The 20,602-nt window shown below is 34.7% G+C and overlaps 3 protein-coding genes across 3 annotated transcripts; all 3 read left to right on the top strand.

Annotated features, from left to right (window-relative positions):
* The first annotated feature begins 1,919 nt into the window (after positions 1-1,919).
* On the top strand, positions 1,920-8,720 carry ERp44 (Endoplasmic reticulum protein 44). Its single transcript, XM_077435272.1, has 6 exons — positions 1,920-3,052; positions 4,706-4,781; positions 4,903-5,145; positions 5,313-5,555; positions 6,252-6,717; positions 6,799-8,720. The coding sequence occupies exons 1-6, from the start codon at positions 3,014-3,016 to the stop codon at positions 6,947-6,949; spliced, it is 1,218 nt and encodes a 405-aa protein (XP_077291398.1). The 5' UTR covers positions 1,920-3,013; the 3' UTR covers positions 6,950-8,720.
* Positions 8,721-8,832: 112 nt separating this feature from the next.
* LOC143914886 (dynein axonemal light chain 1-like) lies at positions 8,833-9,862 on the top strand. The gene is made up of 5 exons (XM_077435271.1): positions 8,833-9,005; positions 9,077-9,188; positions 9,254-9,400; positions 9,467-9,637; positions 9,707-9,862. Exons 1-5 carry the CDS (start codon positions 8,851-8,853, stop codon positions 9,758-9,760), a joined length of 639 nt encoding a protein of 212 aa, XP_077291397.1. The 5' UTR covers positions 8,833-8,850; the 3' UTR covers positions 9,761-9,862.
* Positions 9,863-17,385: 7,523 nt separating this feature from the next.
* LOC143914237 (uncharacterized) lies at positions 17,386-20,033 on the top strand. The gene is made up of 3 exons (XM_077434377.1): positions 17,386-17,425; positions 18,206-18,400; positions 18,860-20,033. Exons 2-3 carry the CDS (start codon positions 18,329-18,331, stop codon positions 19,658-19,660), a joined length of 873 nt encoding a protein of 290 aa, XP_077290503.1. The 5' UTR covers positions 17,386-17,425; positions 18,206-18,328; the 3' UTR covers positions 19,661-20,033.
* The last annotated feature ends 569 nt before the right edge of the window (positions 20,034-20,602 follow it).

Here is a 20,602-nt window from a genome sequence, read left to right as displayed (position 1 = left end):
GAATGCACTTGTGGCGGCTCGCTTATACGACATGGTCGAGTTTGGTTGCCTTCCTGCGAGTGGGGACCAACCCGGCTGGGTTCGGAGAGCTACTACTCACTCTGTCTTCAGCTGTCATATAATAAACACGTGCATTAACATGCCAGTCGTCTCATTCGTTCATCTCTCCATACTGGTGACCCCCGACATCGAGCCACGCAGCCTCGATCAATTTCAACATGCCGCTCATCCCATGCCGCTCATCCCTGCCTCGCCGAGTCAGGCGGGAGAAGCTACCCGCCGCGCCCCCATCGCCATCAACACGCGTCGCGGCCCGCGGGTGACAATAAACGAGCAAACACGGCTATCTACCTACCTACCTACCTACCTACCGACGTCCAGCCACAACGTCGACGACAGGTGCTTTTAAAAAATGGGGGAGCGAATGAGACGACGATCTTGACAGCTGGATGTGGAGTCATGCGCGATCCACTACACATAGAACGGTCATCCAGCACCACAAGACATACACCACCTCAGCACCATCATCATTATCATCATCATCAAGGCCCCGTCCGTCCCCACGAGCGTCGTCACGCCGAGAAGGGCGGTAGCGCTACAACACCTCCACGAGCCACAACGACTCACAGTCCAGCTCGGAGTATCATCAACCACATCGATGCCCCTGCCGCCCCCGCCGCCCCACCAACCGACATCAGCCTCGGAAGAGCGGCGCCGCCGCAGCATCGCATCGCGCGACCATCGGACCACCCACCGTCCTGCTCGCGACGTCACCGCCCTCGAATCTACCGACCATTCAGGGCGGTACACCTATGTACACAGCGGATGACCCACGTCAACATTTTTTTTTCTCCCCACGTAATAATTTTTTCTCTTTGTGTAACAATAATTTTTTTTCTTTTGTAAAATTTGTTTCTTTGTAATTTTGGTATCGCTGATGCTGGGGGGGGAGTGATGTGGCGGCTCGCTTATACGACATGGTCGAGTTTGGTTGCCTTCCTGCGAGTGGGGACCAACCCGGCTGGGTTCGGAGAGCTACTACTCACTCTGTCTTCAGCTGTCATATAATAAACACGTGCATTAACATGCCAGTCGTCTCATTCGTTCATCTCTCCATACACTCATACAGATCAATTGAGGATTGGCGGCCCATTCTTGAATGGATAATTAATTAATAGCCAGCAGTATGGCTCAGTGGTTATGTTTATGTTTAGCACCACGAGATTATTAGGTTCGATCCCACGCTAATCTTTAATACTGCTGATTAGACTTGGATATTTGTGATTGTTTCTTATCAGAGTTTGCCAATTTTATCTGATCATTGTTGAAACGGTTCCTCAAAATTGGCAAAAAAAAAATCACTCTACCTGCTGTTACAAATCTTCTGTATTTAATGTATGTACAATGGTTCGGTGATTACTGGTCACAAATTACTCGTCACAAAGTCACTAAAATCTCTATAACGGAACATCTCTATAACCGAAAAGTCCACCATACTAACGATAACTAACATAGTAACGAGAACTTGAGTGCCAAATATTGTGTATTCGCGATTTTCATGGCAAAAATTGTCTTTGTGACCACCCCAATGTGACGAATAGTCCAATTACCATGTACAATATGTACATAAAAAATGATGTGTGGCGGCTCGCTTATACGACATGGTCGAGTTTGGTTGCCTTCCTGCGAGTGGGAACCAACTCGGCTGGGTTCGGAGAGCTACTACTCACTCTGTCTTCAGCTGTCATATAATAAACACGTGCATTAACATGCCAGTCGTCTCATTCGTTCATCCTCCATACTGGAGTGATGTGGCGGCTCGCTTATACGACATGGTCGAGTTTGGTTGCCTTCCTGCGAGTGGGAACCAAACTCGACCATGTCGTATAAGCGAGCCGCCACATCACTCCAGTATGGAGGATGAACGAATGAGACGACTGGCATGTTAATGCACGTGTTTATTATATGACAGCTGAAGACAGAGTGAGTAGTAGCTCTCCGAACCCAGCCGAGTTGGTTCCCACTCGCAGGAAGGCAACCAAACTCGACCATGTCGTATAAGCGAGCCGCCACAGATGTACAAGTCTAAATCCATAGACGTCTCAATGGATTAATTAATTAATTAATTGTTAATTTCGTGCTCTTCAGCTTCTCAAAATACAGTGATCTATGTAATAATTAGTCACCGGAGCCTGAGGGGGCCGTGTATTGTTCAAATGTTGTAAATGCATTGTTAAAGGTTTGCCGAACAATGGATAGCACTGTGACTATCCTACCTCTAGTAATAATCCTTGGTAATTGGACTATTCGTCACATTGCGGTAGTCACAAAGACAATTTTTGCCATGAAAATCGCCAATACACAATATTTGGCACTCAAGTTCTCGTTAATATGATGGACTTTTCGGCTGCCAGATGTTCCGTTATAGAGATTTTGTGACGAGTACTTTGTGACCAGTAAACACCGAACCATAATCCTTACTTGCATCAAATGAAACAAGTAATATAAGATGATCTTAAAATAAAAAAAAGTGACGCGACACTCCACGACAAACCAATTGTAGCACTGCTTCATTGCCGCTTCAGTGAGCACGCTCTGGAACATTGCATTGTTTTTTTTTTTTTTGCTTCACGTCACGTCAGTAGTACGCTTCAAAGTTCAATCAGTGGACTGTGACAACTTTCGTTTCGATTCAAGGCAAAAAATAAAGTTTTATAGACTGACGCGACCAATGATCATTTCACGGATGCCGGGTATGGCCGTATCGGTGACCGTCGATAACTAGGACCAGTGTTAAATAAGAAGAAGTGTGCCTCGCAAGTGGTGTGGCGCCGGCCGGTGTCGTCGTGTCACTCCCTTGACGCCGGCGCCCCTCGAGCTCCCCCCACCCCCGCCCCCCCACCTCTCACACGGCGCTCCGCCCCCACCCCCGTGGCCCCGCATTCGCATTCATCTCTTGGACGTAGCGCCAGCATCAGCAACAGCAACAGCACCAGCACCAGGAAGCAGCATCATGGCAGCCGCGCATCGGGCGCTCGTCGCCTGCGCTCTGGTACTTTCACCCCACCCCTACCCCCACTCCCACTCTTTCAGTCTTCCTTTTAAATTTCCGGTTCCGTTTTGTCGCAACTTGACTAATTGCCGTCCTTGACATTTATCAACTAAAAATTCTTGCACAAATTACCCTCTCGAAAATGTTGCACAAATTGAATGGCACTTTCTAGACTCTCATGTGTCGTTTTTTTTTTTTTATTACAGTATAAGATTATGATCATTTAACATGTCGGCACTGAATTGTCAGTTTTAAATTGGTCTAGTTAACTGGCTATGGGCGAAAATACACTGAGTGGTATGGAACGTCACGTCCTTGGCTTCACGCTGAGACAGTGGGTGTTCCCCAAAGCGAATTCGGGTGTAGTTGCACGTGCAGAATGCATATGTTTGGGAGGTCGCACGTGTATTCATATCGGTATGCAACCGACAAGTTTCTCTTACATTTCTTCAAATATGGGATCACTGTTAAGCAAGGATAAATACAACGATACAATATTACCGAAAACACTCTAGAGGGGGATTTTTGTATTCCATGTATATGGGCTGCGTTTTTTCGCATGTTCAAAAGTATCTAAAAAAAACACGTACCATGTACCGCTCAGTGCGGTTTCGCCTTATATGTATTATTAGGGTTGCCAAATTTTATATAAATCAAACCGACATACCCCCCCGTAAATACTCAATAATAATCTACATTAAATAATAAAACAATTTAAAAGAATATAATTGCTTAAATTTATTTTTACTCAAGAAGAAGCGAAAAATAGAAATAATAAAAGACAAACTATGTTATTATAGATTTCGACTAAATTCATAGTACTAATTCTGAATATTTAATTAGTTTTTTATATTTATTTTCGACTCGGCTTTTTTATCTTTGCAAGAGGGTTTCATCCATGTTTTTTAATGTATACAACTGAAAAAAATTGCATCGTTAATTATCGCTACCGTCTTTACCAAACATTGACAGTTTATTTATGTATAATTCATGTTTAGTCATTTTCGTAGCATCTTGACATAAACATCGGTCGGAATCTAAAAAATAGTAAACCGGACTTCAGGTATGTTCGGAATACGAGACTCAATAAAAAAAGTGACAGTCCAATTAATCAGGATGTTTGACAACCCTATAATATAATATATGCTCACCAGACCCTAAAAGATGATTCGCATCACATGTCATATCATATCACTATCATTTCGTCAAAGAAATCTAACCACGATTATTTTGTTGATAAATTTAATCGTAATAAAAAATACAACGTATAATATAATGTCAAAAATATCTAAATAATATAAAAATGTCATTCAGATAAGAATGAATTATTAATATTCATTTTTCCTTAACGTATCATCTATATATTACACTTATCTAAAATTGAATATTTTTTATTTTTAAATGCTTTTTATTATTACGAAATTATGTTCACAATACATCTTATATCTATTTTAATAGCTACTGATCTACTGATCATTTTCTATTTTACAATTTAATTTGATTTGGTTAGTAATCATAGTATTATATTATTCTAATGTTAATGTACAGCATAATAGGAAAGCTCAAAAACCTAATATAAAATTAATCGTACACAATTCAAAAATTGAATATAAAATGAAAAAACGTTTTACAAATTGATTATTCTCTTTTTAGATATTCCATTTATTCTACAACCCTACGGATAGTGGTGCCGTACAACTCACTCAAAGCAATTTGGATATGACATTAGGTAAATTGCACAATTTTCATTACAATATAATCATCATTATGGTACAATACAACCTCGATTTTATTCAACGCATGACAAAGCGTTGGAAGTTTTTTAATGTATAATTTATTTATGATTTCAGCGTCAAATGAACTCGTATTTATAAATTTTTATGCCGAATGGTGTCGATTTAGTAATATTTTACAACCGATATTCGACGATGCCGCTGACAAAGTGGCTTCCCTATTTCCCGATCAGGGACGAGTGGTCATGGGAAAAGTCGACTGTGATAAGGAGAATACAATAGCCACCCGTTTCCACATTTCAAAATATCCCACGTTAAAGGTGATAAGAAATGGCCAGCCTACGAAACGAGAATTCAGAGGTTTATATTATGTTTTTATCATTTGCATGCATTATTTACCGTTCACAAGTGTTGCTGTCTGATAATAATTGTTTTTGCATGATTGTATTGACTTGCGATTGCGTATCTATTTGTGGATTGGATACACTTGAATAATTTTATTTATTTATATTTTAAACGTTCTTTAGGACAAAGATCGGTAGACGCTTTCGCCGATTTTGTCAAAAAGCAACTGGAAGATCCTATTAAAGAGTTCAATTCTCTGAACGAACTGGCGGAATTGGACTCGGCGAAGAGAACTATCGTCGGTTATTTCGATCGTCGAGACATGCCAGAATATAACATATTCAGAAGAGTGGCCACATCTCTGAAGGAAGACTGTCAATTCTATGTTGGATTTGGAGAAGTGACGGCGCAAATGCACCCACCGGGTATATTTTATTTTATTTTTATCTTTAATTTATACCAGAAAGGCCTCACAGTTAACTCCAATGCGCGTTCCTGTCCATAAGCATTGTACGTTTGATACAAATAATATTAGTATTATAAAAAGTACATAAATATAATACGTATCAATCAATATCCACAGAGACATCTATAGACAAATTTGTAAATTTGCAGATTTTAAACAATTCAGTAAATATATATATGTATATATCAATTAACATCTATGTTCAAATTTGAAAATTTGCAGCATTTTATACAATTCAGTTAAATTCGAGATTGCTGAAAACTCGAGATTTTGCGAGAAAATGTCTAATGTTGCCAATTTCTTGGAACCGTTTCAATGAAAATCAGATAAATTGGCAAACTCTGATAGGAAACGATCGATTTGGAGTCATATATATATAACATTTATTGTAAAAAAATAACAATTTTACATTACATTTGTATATAAATACACCTTATCTTGACGGTGAAATTATATATTGCTCATTAAACTCAGTTCAAGATAAAATGTTTCATTAGTTTGCTTAGAACGAATGATTGTTTTGTTTTGTTTGCAAAACATAATTTACCGTAAAACAGTTGTTTCAATACATTAAAATTAACATACATTTTCTGATTGTTATTCGAATTTTTTTTATGCTTGAAAACACGTTTTTAAATTCTCATTTTTATTTTAGGTCATCCTATAATTGTGTTCCGAGCTGATAAATCACGTTCAAACGATAAAGACGTAACGTTTATGGGCAATCTGAACAATTTCGACGAAGCTCACATTTGGGTCCAAGAGAAATGTGTGCCATTAGTGCGAGAGATAACCTTCGAAAACGCCGAGGAGCTCACCGAAGAGGGCTTACCGTTCCTCATTCTGTTCCATTCTCCCGACGACACTACCATAATCAAAAAATATAACGATCTCGTCACCAATGAGCTCCTTTCCGAGAAACAAAGCATCAACTTTTTGACTGCCGACGGTAAAAAATTCGAACATCCTCTGCATCATCTCGGAAAAAGTCTATCAGACTTGCCGTTGATAGCCATCGACTCTTTCCGTCACATGTATCTGTTTCCCGACATCAAAGAGATGGACAAGCCAGGCAAGTTGAAGCAATTCTTACAGGATCTCTATTCGGGAAAACTTCATAGGTGTGTATTATTGTATTAATTTTGATTTTATTTATTTTTTGCGATTCAATTTATGTAATGCTGTGTTGATTTTAAATTCAGAGAGTTTCATTACGGACCTGAAACACCTTCGGTAGAAGCACATCAAGACTCCAATTCGGTGGAAAAGAAAACAACATCACCACCTGAATCAACCTTTAGGAAATTAGCACCGTCGAAAAATCGTTACACATTATTACGCGATGAGTTATAAACATAACAACATTAGTAAAGCACAGCGCGCTTACTTAAATAAAATTTTGAAATTTTACATGATTATTTTTTATACAATCAATCGTAATCGTTTATGTTTATTCAAAGTTTTTGTATTCACATTTGTATCCGACATTTACATACATAACTAGTTCCACCCGAGGCTTGAAGTGAAGATTAGGCGAGATTTATCCACGCTTATTGTAAAGACACTCCCGCTTCAAGCACTGGTTATACTTAATTATGGTTATTTTTTCAATTAAATATATATATATAACATATGTAAGCGTAAATTGTGATATACACGAGTGTCAGGTGAAAAAGTTCAATAGTGTGCTGTTAATTAATATTTCGCTGGAGAATTCAGTTGTTAAAGTACGATCAGTGCGCGAATCAAGGCTCTACAATCATCGACGATGCCTAAAATCTTAACATTTATTTTCAAATTCTCAAAATTTTTTTATAATAAATAGTAAATAATGCGAACGATGATGTATCTCATCATGTTCAACTGTTGTGAAATCTGTCGTATATTTTTGCACGCATGAGAGCACAGTTTGTTTTGTATATTTGGTAATGTAATACATTGTAGATACAGTTTCGATAAGTGTAGATTAATTACTATGTTGAATCGTATTTACACTGGTAGATTCGAATTTAATATTCGTCCTCTGTGTGCCGATTGAAGCTATCGGCGCAGCTCTTAAAAATGTATTAGTTCTTCAGCAGTATTCGTGTTTTCTGGTGTAAATATGCCATTATGATGAAATTTTTGTCTCTTTTATCATCTCGTGCAATCAGTTGTAGCTTTGGAGGGGACTCTGGTCATTATAAATTATTGTTCATTAACGATAACTACTCGTAAGCTACTTGTACAAAGACTAAGTATAAGCTACTTCGTACACATGACGGAATGTCTATAGATTCTTGCGGAATCTTCTCGTGAAAATCTCTATTTTTAGCTATTATACAGTGATAGTAACGAAATCAGTCCATTTGACTTATCAGTTTGACTTTTTAAATACACGAGAAACTGTTTATACGAGCAATCCGACCGAGTTCAAGATTATTTGTATGTTTATTATTTTGTTTACAATTTACAGATTTGATTTGTATTCGAATTATATACTAGGAAAGCTAAATAATTAATTTAAATAAATCCCAATCTTGAACGTCGGAGGATTTAATGCAATTTAGTATGAATACGGATGCGTAAATGATTAAGTTGTGTTTTTATTATTATAATAATATATAGAGTTTTTCAATAATTGATATATGTATTGTCACATTCGGAAAATTTAGCATTTTTTAAACCACACTTTTATAAATACACATGTCAGCGCATTGTATCTATGATAATATTATATTTATATAGATGAATATTTCGCCTTCAAAGTTAATATGATTAGTAGCGTAAATATACATAGATATCTTAGGTAGTATGTTTGATCCATTTGTTGAAATTTTAACCATTTTATTTGCGCTGCTATATTCATAAGTAATGTATTTTTCAAATATATATTTATATATGTACGAGTTTATTTTATTTCGATATTAAATTTTATTATATCTTCATTGAGACAGTTTCTTTCTATGATTGTTGTTGCTATTTTATAAAATGTATCTGTATTGTTTTGGATAGTGTTTTAATTTAGAAAATTTATTATATTTCTCCACTTTGTATGTATGTATATTGAATATCATCGGTCATACTGCATTTATTTACAAGGAAAAAATACATACAATAAATTTCATTCCAAATCGTAAACGCAAGCTCGTTTTTTTATTACTTTTTGTTCAATATTGTCTCCTTTGACCAAACATCCACCATCTTGTTGATTTCGTTTCTATAGAAATTAGTTATTGATTGTTTCGCAGCATTAGATTCTCCAGACTGGAACGATGGCAGGAAAAGCGACTACCATAAAAGAAGCTATTAAGAAGTTTGAAGATAAGACGGGTCAGCAGGCTATTAACTCCAAAGAAGTGATGTTGGAATTCCAGTATCCTCCGATTGAAAAGATGGATAATACTCTTGCATTGTTGACTGTTTGCGAGTATATAAACAATGTAATGTTTAATAGAACGTTTTATTTGTATTTGTTAAAGCTTTATATGCATTTTTTAGAAAGTTGAGCCTTTCAACTAACATGATTGAGAAGATAACCGGTGTGGCAACGCTGAAAAATCTTAAAGTGTTATCATTGGGAAGAAACTACATTAAAACAGTTTCTGGATTGGTATATAAGAATATTTTTTTCTTATTAACTACTTAATTTTTCGATTAACTTGTATAAAATTGTAGGAAGCCCTATCAGATACATTGGAAGAGCTGTGGGTATCTTATAATTTGATTGAAAAAGTGAAAGGTATAAATACGATGAAGAATTTGAAGGTTTTGCATATGAGTAATAATTTGGTGAAAGAGTGGGCAGAATTTAATAAGCTGCAGGTAAAAAGTCTACATCCTTTACCGATTGGTTTTCCGTATGAATTTTAGAGGCAGTGTGTTTTACAGGAAATGCCATGTTTAGAAGACTTGTTGTTTGTCGGAAATCCGTTGTATGATAATTGTGAGTTGGAAGTTTGGCGACAGGAAGTCGCTAAAAGATTGCCAAATCTCAAAAAATTGGACGGTGAAACTGTCATCAGAGACGATGGACCCGTGTCTGTACAAGCACCGAATCAAGTACATATTAGCAATATTTCAAATATACGTATGCGTAAAATGTGATGATAAAAATGTTTTGTGTTTTAGGGTGAGCAAGATGGAGACCCGCAGACTTTGGTGGCAGCCGAAGACGGAGAATAGATTTTAAATTTGACTTCATTTAATAAATGTAGTATGTATTGTGAATTTAAGTGTATTGTGTATCGATTTATTTCAATTAAAGATTAAAATATTGAATAATACAAAAAAATTAAAAGTCAACTCCTATATCAGCGTCTCACGGGCGAGTCACATCGGTTTCTCCCAAAATGTGCTATATTTTTTAATTTTTAAAAATGGTTTTACATACACCATCTATGGGCGAACTTGATTACGAAAATAAGTTGTTGATTTGAGATTTTCGGGATTCTTTTTAACAAAAATGCAACAGATGTCATTAGAGCAGCTATTCAATCAATTATACCGAGAAATCTGAAATTTCCAAAAACTTACGTGCATCATGACAGGTGTCACGCATATTTATTTATTTTTATTCATATACATATGTATATGCCAGGAAAGCCTAATAAATAAAATATCATAGTAAGCGTGCAAGGTTTAACCAAACTCTGGTAGCTTCGAACTTCGAAGTATGCGAGTCAAATATATTTTTTTGAATATATTAACTATATAGTTTAAAAATTGCTGGCGTAGTTACTCGTAAAGATCGCAATCTCGTGGGTGGCAGTTACCTGGTTAAACTTGTACTACCGTGATTTTTATTTATATTTTTACCATGGTGCCGTTACTAATTGAGCCTATGGTTTTAAAATTTATACTATTACATATATATATATATATCAATTTATAGATTATACATTTTTAAATTATATTCAAATTGTAGAGATTAATAGTAGGTTGACAATTTGTTGAGCAACTGTTTCGACAATAAAACCAGATAAATTTGCAAACTCTGATAGGAACAGAGAGATGTAATAAGAATAGAGGGGCCTTACGAATAAATAATTATTGTCAATTTTACGCGGTACGTCTCTATAAATACGCTACATCGCACGGAATACAATCGGATCAATTTACTTATAAAAATGTATCCCATGTTGTTTATTGTGTGTTTTTGAATGTATTGTGTAATTTTTACCGATGCTTGCCCATCTTGCGAGTAATATAAACAAACAGAAAAGTTTTTATCGGACATACGTCGAGCACCAAGCGTCAAATACGACTGATGCTGAAATTATTTAGATCTGTCCGTGGACAGAATGTCACTTGACAACAATATAACACCTTAAGCCACTTCTATTAATATTACATTTCTCTGGATAGGAAACGATCGTCTTGGGTCATAAAGTCTTTTTTACAAAATATAGTAAACTAGTGTTTTTAGCCGGCTTCACTCTGTATTTGTAATATAAACCGCTCAAACATGGCCAATCTAATAGTAAAAATTTTATTAAATTTATTTTATTTAAATTTATTTGAATATTCATTTGTTTTTTTATTAAACTGAACGTCACGGATTCTTCGTACCAAACAAACAAACATACATACAAAGTGTCTTCCGAAATTATATATTAGATGAAAGATAATTTATGAAAAAGTTGCTCCAATGCTTGTTCAATTGAATGACGATCATCAAGCTGTTATTAGCGAAATTGAATATACAAATCTGTATATGTAATCTAATATATAATTTCGAAAGAGACTTTGTATGTACATAAGTATTGTTGGTTAGAAATTTCGTAAACAAGTCAAAATTTCTATGAAGACAAGTCGATTTTTATTTTCGATTCAAATAAATTTTATAAAAAAACAAATGAATATTTACTATTAGATTCGCCACTTTTACGCTGTTTATATTACAAATACTGAGCGAAGCCGGGTAAAACAACTAGTATTATATATATGTAGGCACAAGTAAAGAATCCAATCCCAAGATCACGGGCGTTTTTGATACTTATGAATCCCGGAATTAGTAAACGCAATCCCGAAAACTCAAGATTGATCATAAATCGATATTTTTATTAATATTTACGGAATTCTACATCTCCTCATCATATGAATATATATGAATTTCAGAAAATTGTTGCTACTGCAAGAAAAACTTACCAATAAATGATACAAAATTTGAATTGTTTTGAAAATTATTATGCTAATTTCTTATTCCTAGTTGTATTCCTCAAAAGTTTTCGCAGTAAAATTATTAACACATTGTAGGCATTGAAAAATAGTATGCATTCACATTTATTGCTTCGCAAGCAATAAAAATAGCAATAAGACGACACGTTTAGTTGTCAGTTCTGTATTCGAAAACATAAATGATGATAATGGACGTCTAACAAATTTCGTGTCCTTATTTTTTTTTTTTCGGCACTTTTGCCAGCTAAAGGGAACCGCTAGCCCTTCAGACGGCAGGGGGTATGAAATTTTTGGCACATAAAACGGTATACATTGTTAGAATGGGATCACAGACGTGACATTGAAGCTACCCGTGTCAATTCAGCATTTCGAATCGATCCTACCACAAGGCGGGATGATGCACATTGAAAGAGCTGATATTTTCTTTTTTAGCCACTGATTAACTATCTGATTCTTTTGTATGTGTATGCACTACCCAGGTAGCACTAAAAATCGATTCCTTTATTTACAGTTTCGGCTAATTATACGGTGGAGGATGTATAAAGGATGATGGATAAAAGATGAATGAATCGGCACAACTTCCTGCCTTCGAAATTGGCCTCAATTGAAAGGAAAAGTATTGCATTTCAAAATGCTTTAAACCTTATTTGCTCATTTTATTTATAAATGAATCGAAGTTTGTTATAATATGTACAGCTATTAATAAATGATTGACTACTGCTTGATAAGTATAATTTTTACTACGAGCTTGATTAAAACTACATATAAAATTTTCTGTCGGTCAGTAGTTCGTACTGTGGATCTAAAGCAAAGAGTATTGTTCGCAATGTGCGCAATAGCAGGTTACATTCCAAGAGCAATTCAATACTTTATAATGGAATAATAGGCTTTTGGGTGAATGTTCTTTGCAAGTTTGGAACCAAATGCACATATGTACGTACGTACGTATAGAGATTTTTTTCTAGTGTGACGCGCCTGAAGAATAGGCGCACCCATAGTCGGTGAGCCTTGTGATCTTTTTTTTGGGCCACTCTATTCTGATGTTCAGAAAAAAAAACGAAAATGAAACGTATTTTTATTACACCGTGAAACATTGTTTTCCATAAAATTATCGATACGTATCTATTTGGTATTATTGGGAAAGACTTTCTACAGGTTTTACTAATCAAAAAGTATGACGATAAAGTTACTGGTTGGTTTGGTGAGTAATCCTTAAAACTCTTGCAGAATTGAGGTCAATATTCTTAGTCAAATCAGGTACATAAGATACCGTAGTTTATTTCTCATCTTCTATGGCACGTACCAATTTGATGGCTTCGTCAAATCAATATGCTGATCTATTTGAGGGATTGTTTAAATTGAGATCGTAAATGAGTTCTAATATTGTATTTATTTGTTTCATATTTTATCTTTATCTTTGAATTATGTTTTTGAATCCAATTTTTTTTCTAAGCCATAGTGTCAGCTTGGAGCAATTATTTATTTATTTAAGAATACTTGAAAATTCGGCAAAGTCGATGGACTTAAGGGGTTTGATAATAATACAGTACTACAGAAATATAAATAATGAAAAAAATAAAATGAAAATAAAAATCAACAAAGAAAACCAAAAAGAAAATATGAACAACTCGAAATAGACGAAAATAAAACAAACAAGCGAAAATACAAAACATAAACTTAACTTTAAAAAAAGGAAGAATTATAAAAACCCATTTATTTTAAGGAAATCATCAAGTTTATTTTTAAAAAGGTTAATTCATTGGATAGACTATTCCAAACGTTTATTACTCTATTTGAAAAGAAGGATTCTCTAATTATGTTGTAATAAATATTTTTTTGGAGTCTGAGAGTATGGCCTCTCAGATAAGTATTATTGTTAAATGTAAGGAGGTTTATCATAGGACAATTGTAATGGTTATTTATAATTTTATAGACTTCCATTAGATCGCTTCTCAATATTTGCGCCTCCAAAGTGTAAAGACTCATTCTTTTCAATTCCACATCATATGAAAGTGGTTCAAATTCGGAAAGCATTTTTGTAATTCTTCTTTGGACCATTTCTAAACTTTTTTTTTTTAAATAAGGGTTTCAAATTATGTAATGTCATTATGGCTAAATTATAAATAACATAAATTAGAAACTGATACTCTTTAAAAATGTGAGGGGATCAATAAATTAATACATATCTATATAAATTTAGAAGTCAAAGTCACAATCACATGTTGAAATATCAGTCCTATAAGGATTATAGAAAATAGAGTGGATAAGTAGACTTCGATTAAAAGATTTTCTTGAAATGAGAGCTTTAAATTCATGTTTTTAAATGTATAATTGAATTAAGAGGGGTTGATGTCAACCATTGATGTAAGATCGAATAGATTTTGAATTATTTAAAAAGAAGTATGTATACTCGTACAAATTAAATTTGCCCAAAAATTCAATATATTATATGTAGGTAGATATGTATGTAGATCAACCAAAGTCTCAACATTACTAAAGTATATGTATATCTATACAAATGAATTTGAATGCGTTTGAATCATTGGAAGCTAAATTGCGCTGCGGGAACTTCAGCTACTGGAATAACAGAAGCAAAGCGACAAAAGGACAAGACAACGGACAAAAAGCAACTGTTTTAAACGTCATTCGGCTCTCGTTGATTTATTCCCGTTTTGTTCCAATAACAAATGATTACACTCGACAATTGAACGGTGTGGCGAAAGATCACCGAAGCGTGCGAACTGGGCGACGGACAAAAGTACCAAAGACGAAGCGCTGGACGACACGCAGAGACGGACAAAGGACGGACATCATGACCAATGATGGGGACAAGGATGGAAGGTCGTAAATCCATCTCGGCGACCGGGCAAGAACAAAGCGAACTTCTCCCTCAAACGTCAAATCTGTCAGGTTGCAAATTCGTCGACAGTCCTCGGCAAACACAGAACAATGCATCTATCTATGCACATGTGAATACTTACAGGTGAATGCAGCATGCAGGTGAGGTATTCGGGTCCTTTGATGAAAAGCTCCTTAAAACGTTACTGTGTTCTCTTGCGCTCTGTAGTAAAAGGTATTTTAGATATTCGATATCGCCGGAACTGCAGCGAAGATGATCCTCCATTTATAGATTATCCTTTACACTCGTATTAGGTTGCATCAGTATTTTTTCTGGAATATTTTCACACGCTATATTTATATTTGGGTTTATCGTTTAAATAGAGTTGATGAAAAAATATAAATTGCACAATTTGTTTTTTTTTTTCTTTTTGAACATTGGACTCTTACTAACTCTGTGTTTAAATGAATTGGTAAATAATGTAGAACAAGCAGACGTCAGAGAGACTAATTTATACTTATTCCTTAAGAGTAAAGTCTGTACAAATACATAATATAGGTATAGTTTATTATTTGTATATCTATACGTATTTTATAAAAAAAATAGTTTTTTGTTAGGTGTGATGTTTCATATACTTCATTCCGAGAAATTTTCAAAAACGTCTAGAAATTTCAAAATTAAGTAACATAACAGAATAGACTAAAAATTCAACACTTAAAAACGGTAACCGTTATTGTGATAAATTGATTTCAGATTATCAGCTTGACAACATAGAACAATTAATTATTCAGATATATTGTATATAACATACATTTAAAAATTCCTACATTTTCGCGAGATTTTATTTTTTGTATTACGTATACTTGATGCTTCATTTCAAACATTGCTGTTACACCGTGACAAACATTTTTAATGCTCGTCATAATGAAGTAATAGAAAAGAAAGGATTCTTTGAAATAACTTATCGTTGACTTTTGGATGCAGTGGTGCAGTGGGAAAAAAGCAAATAACACTAAAGATGCCTATTAAGGGACCTTTTTAAAGGCTAGGACAATCTAGTATTTTATTTTTAAAATCATGTTGTCAACATTCTATACTAAATATTCTATATTGTCTAAACTTATTAAACTACTAAATTACTAAACTTATATTTCTATATTGTCTAAACATTAATCAAACGATTTTTCAAAAAAATAACCTCAATTCTTATGAGCAATTACATAAACATATATTATATAGATATGTCATATAGTGCAATTTTCTGTGAGTACTAGAAAACCGGAATCTTAGAAGACGGATTTTACTGTAATTTACATATATACATATGTATATTTAGTATGTATGGTACTATTTTTTTTGTATTATTAATTTAATCAAGCAAGAATCTAGAGGAAATGTTAAATTTATTAAATTGTTGCCTAAAAAATTAAGTACCTACGGAGCGTTGAAAATGTGCGACATGATATGTTATATAATTTTTTATTGGCTTACATTAATTTTATTTTTCTTTACGCCAATTTTTGCCGCCCTTCAAATCTGCCTCCCCTGGGCAAATGCCCAGTTTTCCACCCCTAGATCTGGACTTGCATATGTACTTCTCACCCACGTTTTCCACGTTCTATCTCTCCTCGTTATGCCAAGCATACACCGTTCCATACTTCTTCGAGTGCATTGGACTTTGTATAGCATCTTGGCATTCATTGTCCAAATTTCACATACATACGTTAATACCATAATTATGAGTTTTCAATGTCTTGTAATAACTTAGCCATAGTGACGACCTGGAGCTAATCTGTAATGTCACTATGACGAAATTGTAAAAAATAAATAAATACGTTATCACTAAAGAGCGGACCCAGAGCGCGCTGTTCATTGTTAACATGTTGTAAATGCATTGTTGAAGGTTTGCCGAACCTTTTTTACAAAGCATTTACAATAATGGAACAATAGACGGCGCGCTTCCGGTCCTACCTCTAGCTATCACTAGCAAAATGCATTGATTGAAGATCTTTTTCTTCAGACAGAGTGGAATTTTTGATTTAAAAACCGAATTCATTCGTCCAAATGCACTCCATCCTAATTTCATACGTCTCTTTATTTCTTCTTCTTTACTATTCGAATTTTGAGCTCTTTTTTCCTATTATGATGTACATTAACATTAGTATAATATAATACTATGATTACTAGACACCGGATAGCCACAGTGCTATCCATTGTTGTAAATCCTTTGTAAAAAACGTTCGGCAAACCTGTAACAATGCATTTACAACCTTTGAACAATACGCGGCACCTTCTGGGTCCGGTGACTAATGATTACTAACCAAATTGAATTAAAATTGTAAAATAGAAAATGATCAGTAGATCAGTAGCTATTAAAATAGATATAAGATGTATTGTGAACATAATTTCGTAATAATAAAAAGCATTTAAAAATCAAATCAAATCTTCTTTACTACCGGAAACCGCGAAAATCGTATTCGGATGAAATTTAGCACACTCACTGCGCAATCTATCAACAGGTCGTCAAATCACGACCGAGATCAAAAACTACATAAAAATCGAGGTGGATAAGACGCGAGATATTTATTTACGACTGTTATATTTATATGTAGGTATGTCCATTATGCGCTTCGGGTCCATTGTGTCGGGATGTTTGGCGAGGGGCGGAGCCGCAGGGGTCCCCCCTCGGGGCGAAGAGACCCCGAAGAGAGTCTACCTGCGGTGGCTTATGCCCCCGGAGCCCCCCTCCCCTGGGCCTGGGACCCCGGTGCCCCGCCACCTCTCCCAAGGCAGTTATTAAAAACGTCTTGGAGCGATAGCACCGTCGACCTGTAATTAACCACTCGTACCTTCTTAACGCACACACGGCACACATGTCTATATATCGTAGTTTACTTGTGTGGAAATAAATATGCACGTGTATAATTGTTAGTTTTCGAATGTGAACCGATTTCGAAATTGGAGGGCCCGCTGAAATTTAATAACCGCTCATTACACGGTTTCGACCGGATCTGGATTTTCGCGGCGGATAATATGCTCGTTAGAAAGTGCTCATTTTTTTATTATCATTGACTTAGTCGTTCGGTTCCGTTTTCGATTTATTTTTAAATACCCTATTCGTTTTGATTAATTAATTATATATGTATGTATGTAGTTGCGCAGTGAACTGTTTGTTTAGTGTATGGAAATTTAAATGTGATTTCAATTGTTTATTTATATATTTAAATTGTCGAAAGTATAATATAATAGTAGGTACTTAAATTTAATCAAAGTATAAACTTTCCTTTACTAAACATATATAATTCGATCACACACTAGGTTTAAACAAATTGATAATCGCATTTTATATATATAGACATGTGCTAATTCGATGTTTTTAATATATGATCAATCCTCTTGCATATAATAATTTAACCAAACTTTAATTATACATATAATTATTAAAAAAATATACTATATTTAAGTAAAAAAATCAGTGAAAAAGTGATAAATAAAGTTTGGCAAAATGTTTGAATACAAATTCGTATTTATAATTAAATTTTGCTAAATTATCATACAAAAAATTGTACGTAATATCAAATAAATTTATATAATTGTGTTTTTTTTTTCAGGTTTCGAGTGTTTGTTGTACGATTCGTGTGAAAGGAGTGGATTCAGTGTTTTTTGTATTTGTCAAATTGACTGTCTACTTAGAGAATCTGTTGATTTTGGGTTGAATTTTTCGTCTCGGTCTGATGATGGACTGCATCAGCATGAGTCAGCATTGCTATGGAGTTCAATATGGACAGCCGGCAACTCATCAACAGGTCGGTGAATCAAATCATATACATTTATTTTAAGACAAAAATAATAAAGCTTTCGGTATGTTTCGTATGATTTTCTTTATTCACAATACGTAATACGCAGTTGTGTAATGGTAAAAAAAAATATGAATTACTTTTGCGCGAGATCGCCTTTCGCATTTTTTTCTTAATACTGTACTTGATAATAACATATGTTTTAAAATGTGTGTGTAAATTGTTATTGAAAATTAAGTTGAATAATTTAAAAAGTTGTTATATTCGAAGATTATTTCACGTGTGTGTATGCAAGTTTTGCGCAAGCGGTGGGAGATGTTCTCGATTGTAAATCGGTGTTCAAAAATACTGTTTCTCAAACTTTTTTTTAAGTTATATAATTTTAGAATATGCTTTGAATTCGCAATAAATACCTCTCATTGATTGATTAGACTACTTTTCTAAATTAAGCTGTAATTTCTAATTTAGATGGCATATATGGCTCCAATGAGTTGCGGCACAATGTACGACTTGTCTTCGACTGCAAATCCAGCTTTGAGAGGCTGGTCTCCTCAATGGCCAAGTCATACTCCAACAACGATCCCGACTCCAAGATCAGCTCTATCACCAGCTGCTCAACGTCGATGCGCTCGCTGCAGATGTCCAAACTGCTTGACGGAAGCTGCAGGATATCCACCAAACTTCGGCAAAGACAAGACCAAACGAGAACATCTCTGTCACTTTCCAGGTTGTGGCAAAATCTACGGCAAAACATCCCACTTGAAAGCTCATCTGCGTTGGCATACCGGAGAACGGCCATTTATTTGCAACTGGCTTTTGTGCGGGAAGAGATTTACCAGGTCAGATGAGCTCCAGCGGCATCTGAGGACACACACAGGCGAGAAGAGATTCGCATGTCAACTTTGCACTAAAAGATTCATGAGGTCAGACCACTTGGCGAAACATGTCAAAACTCACGCTACAACTTCTAGGAAGAGTAAAAAACCCAAAGAGCTAAAACCTCAAACTCCAGAACTGCCCACAGAAACCGACAGCTGCAGCACAGCTCCTGAACAGACGAACCAGTATGAACTTCAACCAAGTTACGTGGATAGATCTGGATTGAGGGACTCATCTTACTACGTGAACAAATCATACTATCCTTACAAAGAAGATTTTGCTTATTATCCCTATGCGAATTCTGTAGGATACCAGTGCGCTTCTAAGGAGAATTATAACATGTTTCAAAATCATTACATGATGAGTCAGCCGTTGGCTATGGGACAGTGATTGCTTGAAAGGGGTGTTCAGTGTGAAACGTTTGAGAATCGCAGACTGCGCTTGTACGAGTGCGCGTGTGTGCGTTTTCTATTGAAGAAACTATTTTCGTATGTAAATTTGCGAGCTCGCTCAAATTAGGTATTTAATTATTTTTTGTGTGCACGTGAAATATTTTCATAGTTCATAATTATGTGAATGGATAACGATCAGTATTATGAGCTTTAATTATATGTATATACTTATAGTATATAAAACGTGTTAAAAAAACTCTGCCCGATGGACGTGTATTGAATTGAAACTTGTTACTGTAGTGTCGTTTTTGTTTTTATTGCGATTAAAATCTGAAACGAAAATCTAATCAATAAATGTTGGATAATTTTTCAATCCCGATCTTTTATTTTTAATTTTATGAGTGATTGAAAATCCATTAAATTACACACATACATATATGCTAAAATCGATTTCAATGTGATCTTTAAATATGATTATATCATCCAAAATCAGCATGCATAGCATACACTTTCATTTGGCGCTTTAATCTACATACAAGTTAATTACTTACAAATTTTCAGTCCAAAGTAAAAATAGCATTATTTCCAGAGTTCGAAATTTGTTTTATAAAAAATAAAGTAAATATTATATATTGATCTTTTAAATGAACGATGGTGCTTATGTGCTCAATGCATTGAAAAGTGGGATTTGGAAAGTGCTAAATATATTATTACTAAATATATTATAATATAACCTATCAATACGATATCTTCGGAAAAAGGTCATTTGACTTTCATTTTCACACCATTAGAACGGCAAATAACATTTGCGTACTTGTAAATATATTTACACAAAAAATAATTTTCTAATAAGAATCTATTTTATGCCTATTTGCGTCTGAAAAATCTATATATTTTTTTTAAAAAGCATTTATATAATACAAAATCGACTTAGAGGAAA

Source organism: Arctopsyche grandis, chromosome 7, assembly GCF_051622035.1.
Source record: "Arctopsyche grandis isolate Sample6627 chromosome 7, ASM5162203v2, whole genome shotgun sequence".
NCBI classification, from domain to species: domain Eukaryota; kingdom Metazoa; phylum Arthropoda; class Insecta; order Trichoptera; family Hydropsychidae; genus Arctopsyche; species Arctopsyche grandis.
Note: the sequence above shows the minus strand (reverse complement) of the source record. Positions and strands in the feature narration are given on the sequence as shown.

Bases quoted from the DNA above. Each gene is read 5' to 3' on its own strand.
- LOC143914237 (XM_077434377.1), top strand. From the start codon at position 18,329: ATGATGGACTGCATCAGCATGAGTCAGCATTGCTATGGAGTTCAATAT. The intron at 18,401-18,859 runs GTCGGTGAATCA...TTTCTAATTTAG, and splicing joins AGCCGGCAACTCATCAACAG to ATGGCATATATGGCTCCAAT.
- LOC143914886 (XM_077435271.1), top strand. From the start codon at position 8,851: ATGGCAGGAAAAGCGACTACCATAAAAGAAGCTATTAAGAAGTTTGAA. The intron at 9,401-9,466 runs GTAAAAAGTCTA...TGTGTTTTACAG, and splicing joins CAGAATTTAATAAGCTGCAG to GAAATGCCATGTTTAGAAGA. The intron at 9,638-9,706 runs GTACATATTAGC...TTTGTGTTTTAG, and splicing joins CTGTACAAGCACCGAATCAA to GGTGAGCAAGATGGAGACCC.
- ERp44 (XM_077435272.1), top strand. From the start codon at position 3,014: ATGGCAGCCGCGCATCGGGCGCTCGTCGCCTGCGCTCTG. The intron at 4,782-4,902 runs GTAAATTGCACA...TTATGATTTCAG, and splicing joins CAATTTGGATATGACATTAG to CGTCAAATGAACTCGTATTT. The intron at 5,556-6,251 runs GTATATTTTATT...TTTTTATTTTAG, and splicing joins GGCGCAAATGCACCCACCGG to GTCATCCTATAATTGTGTTC.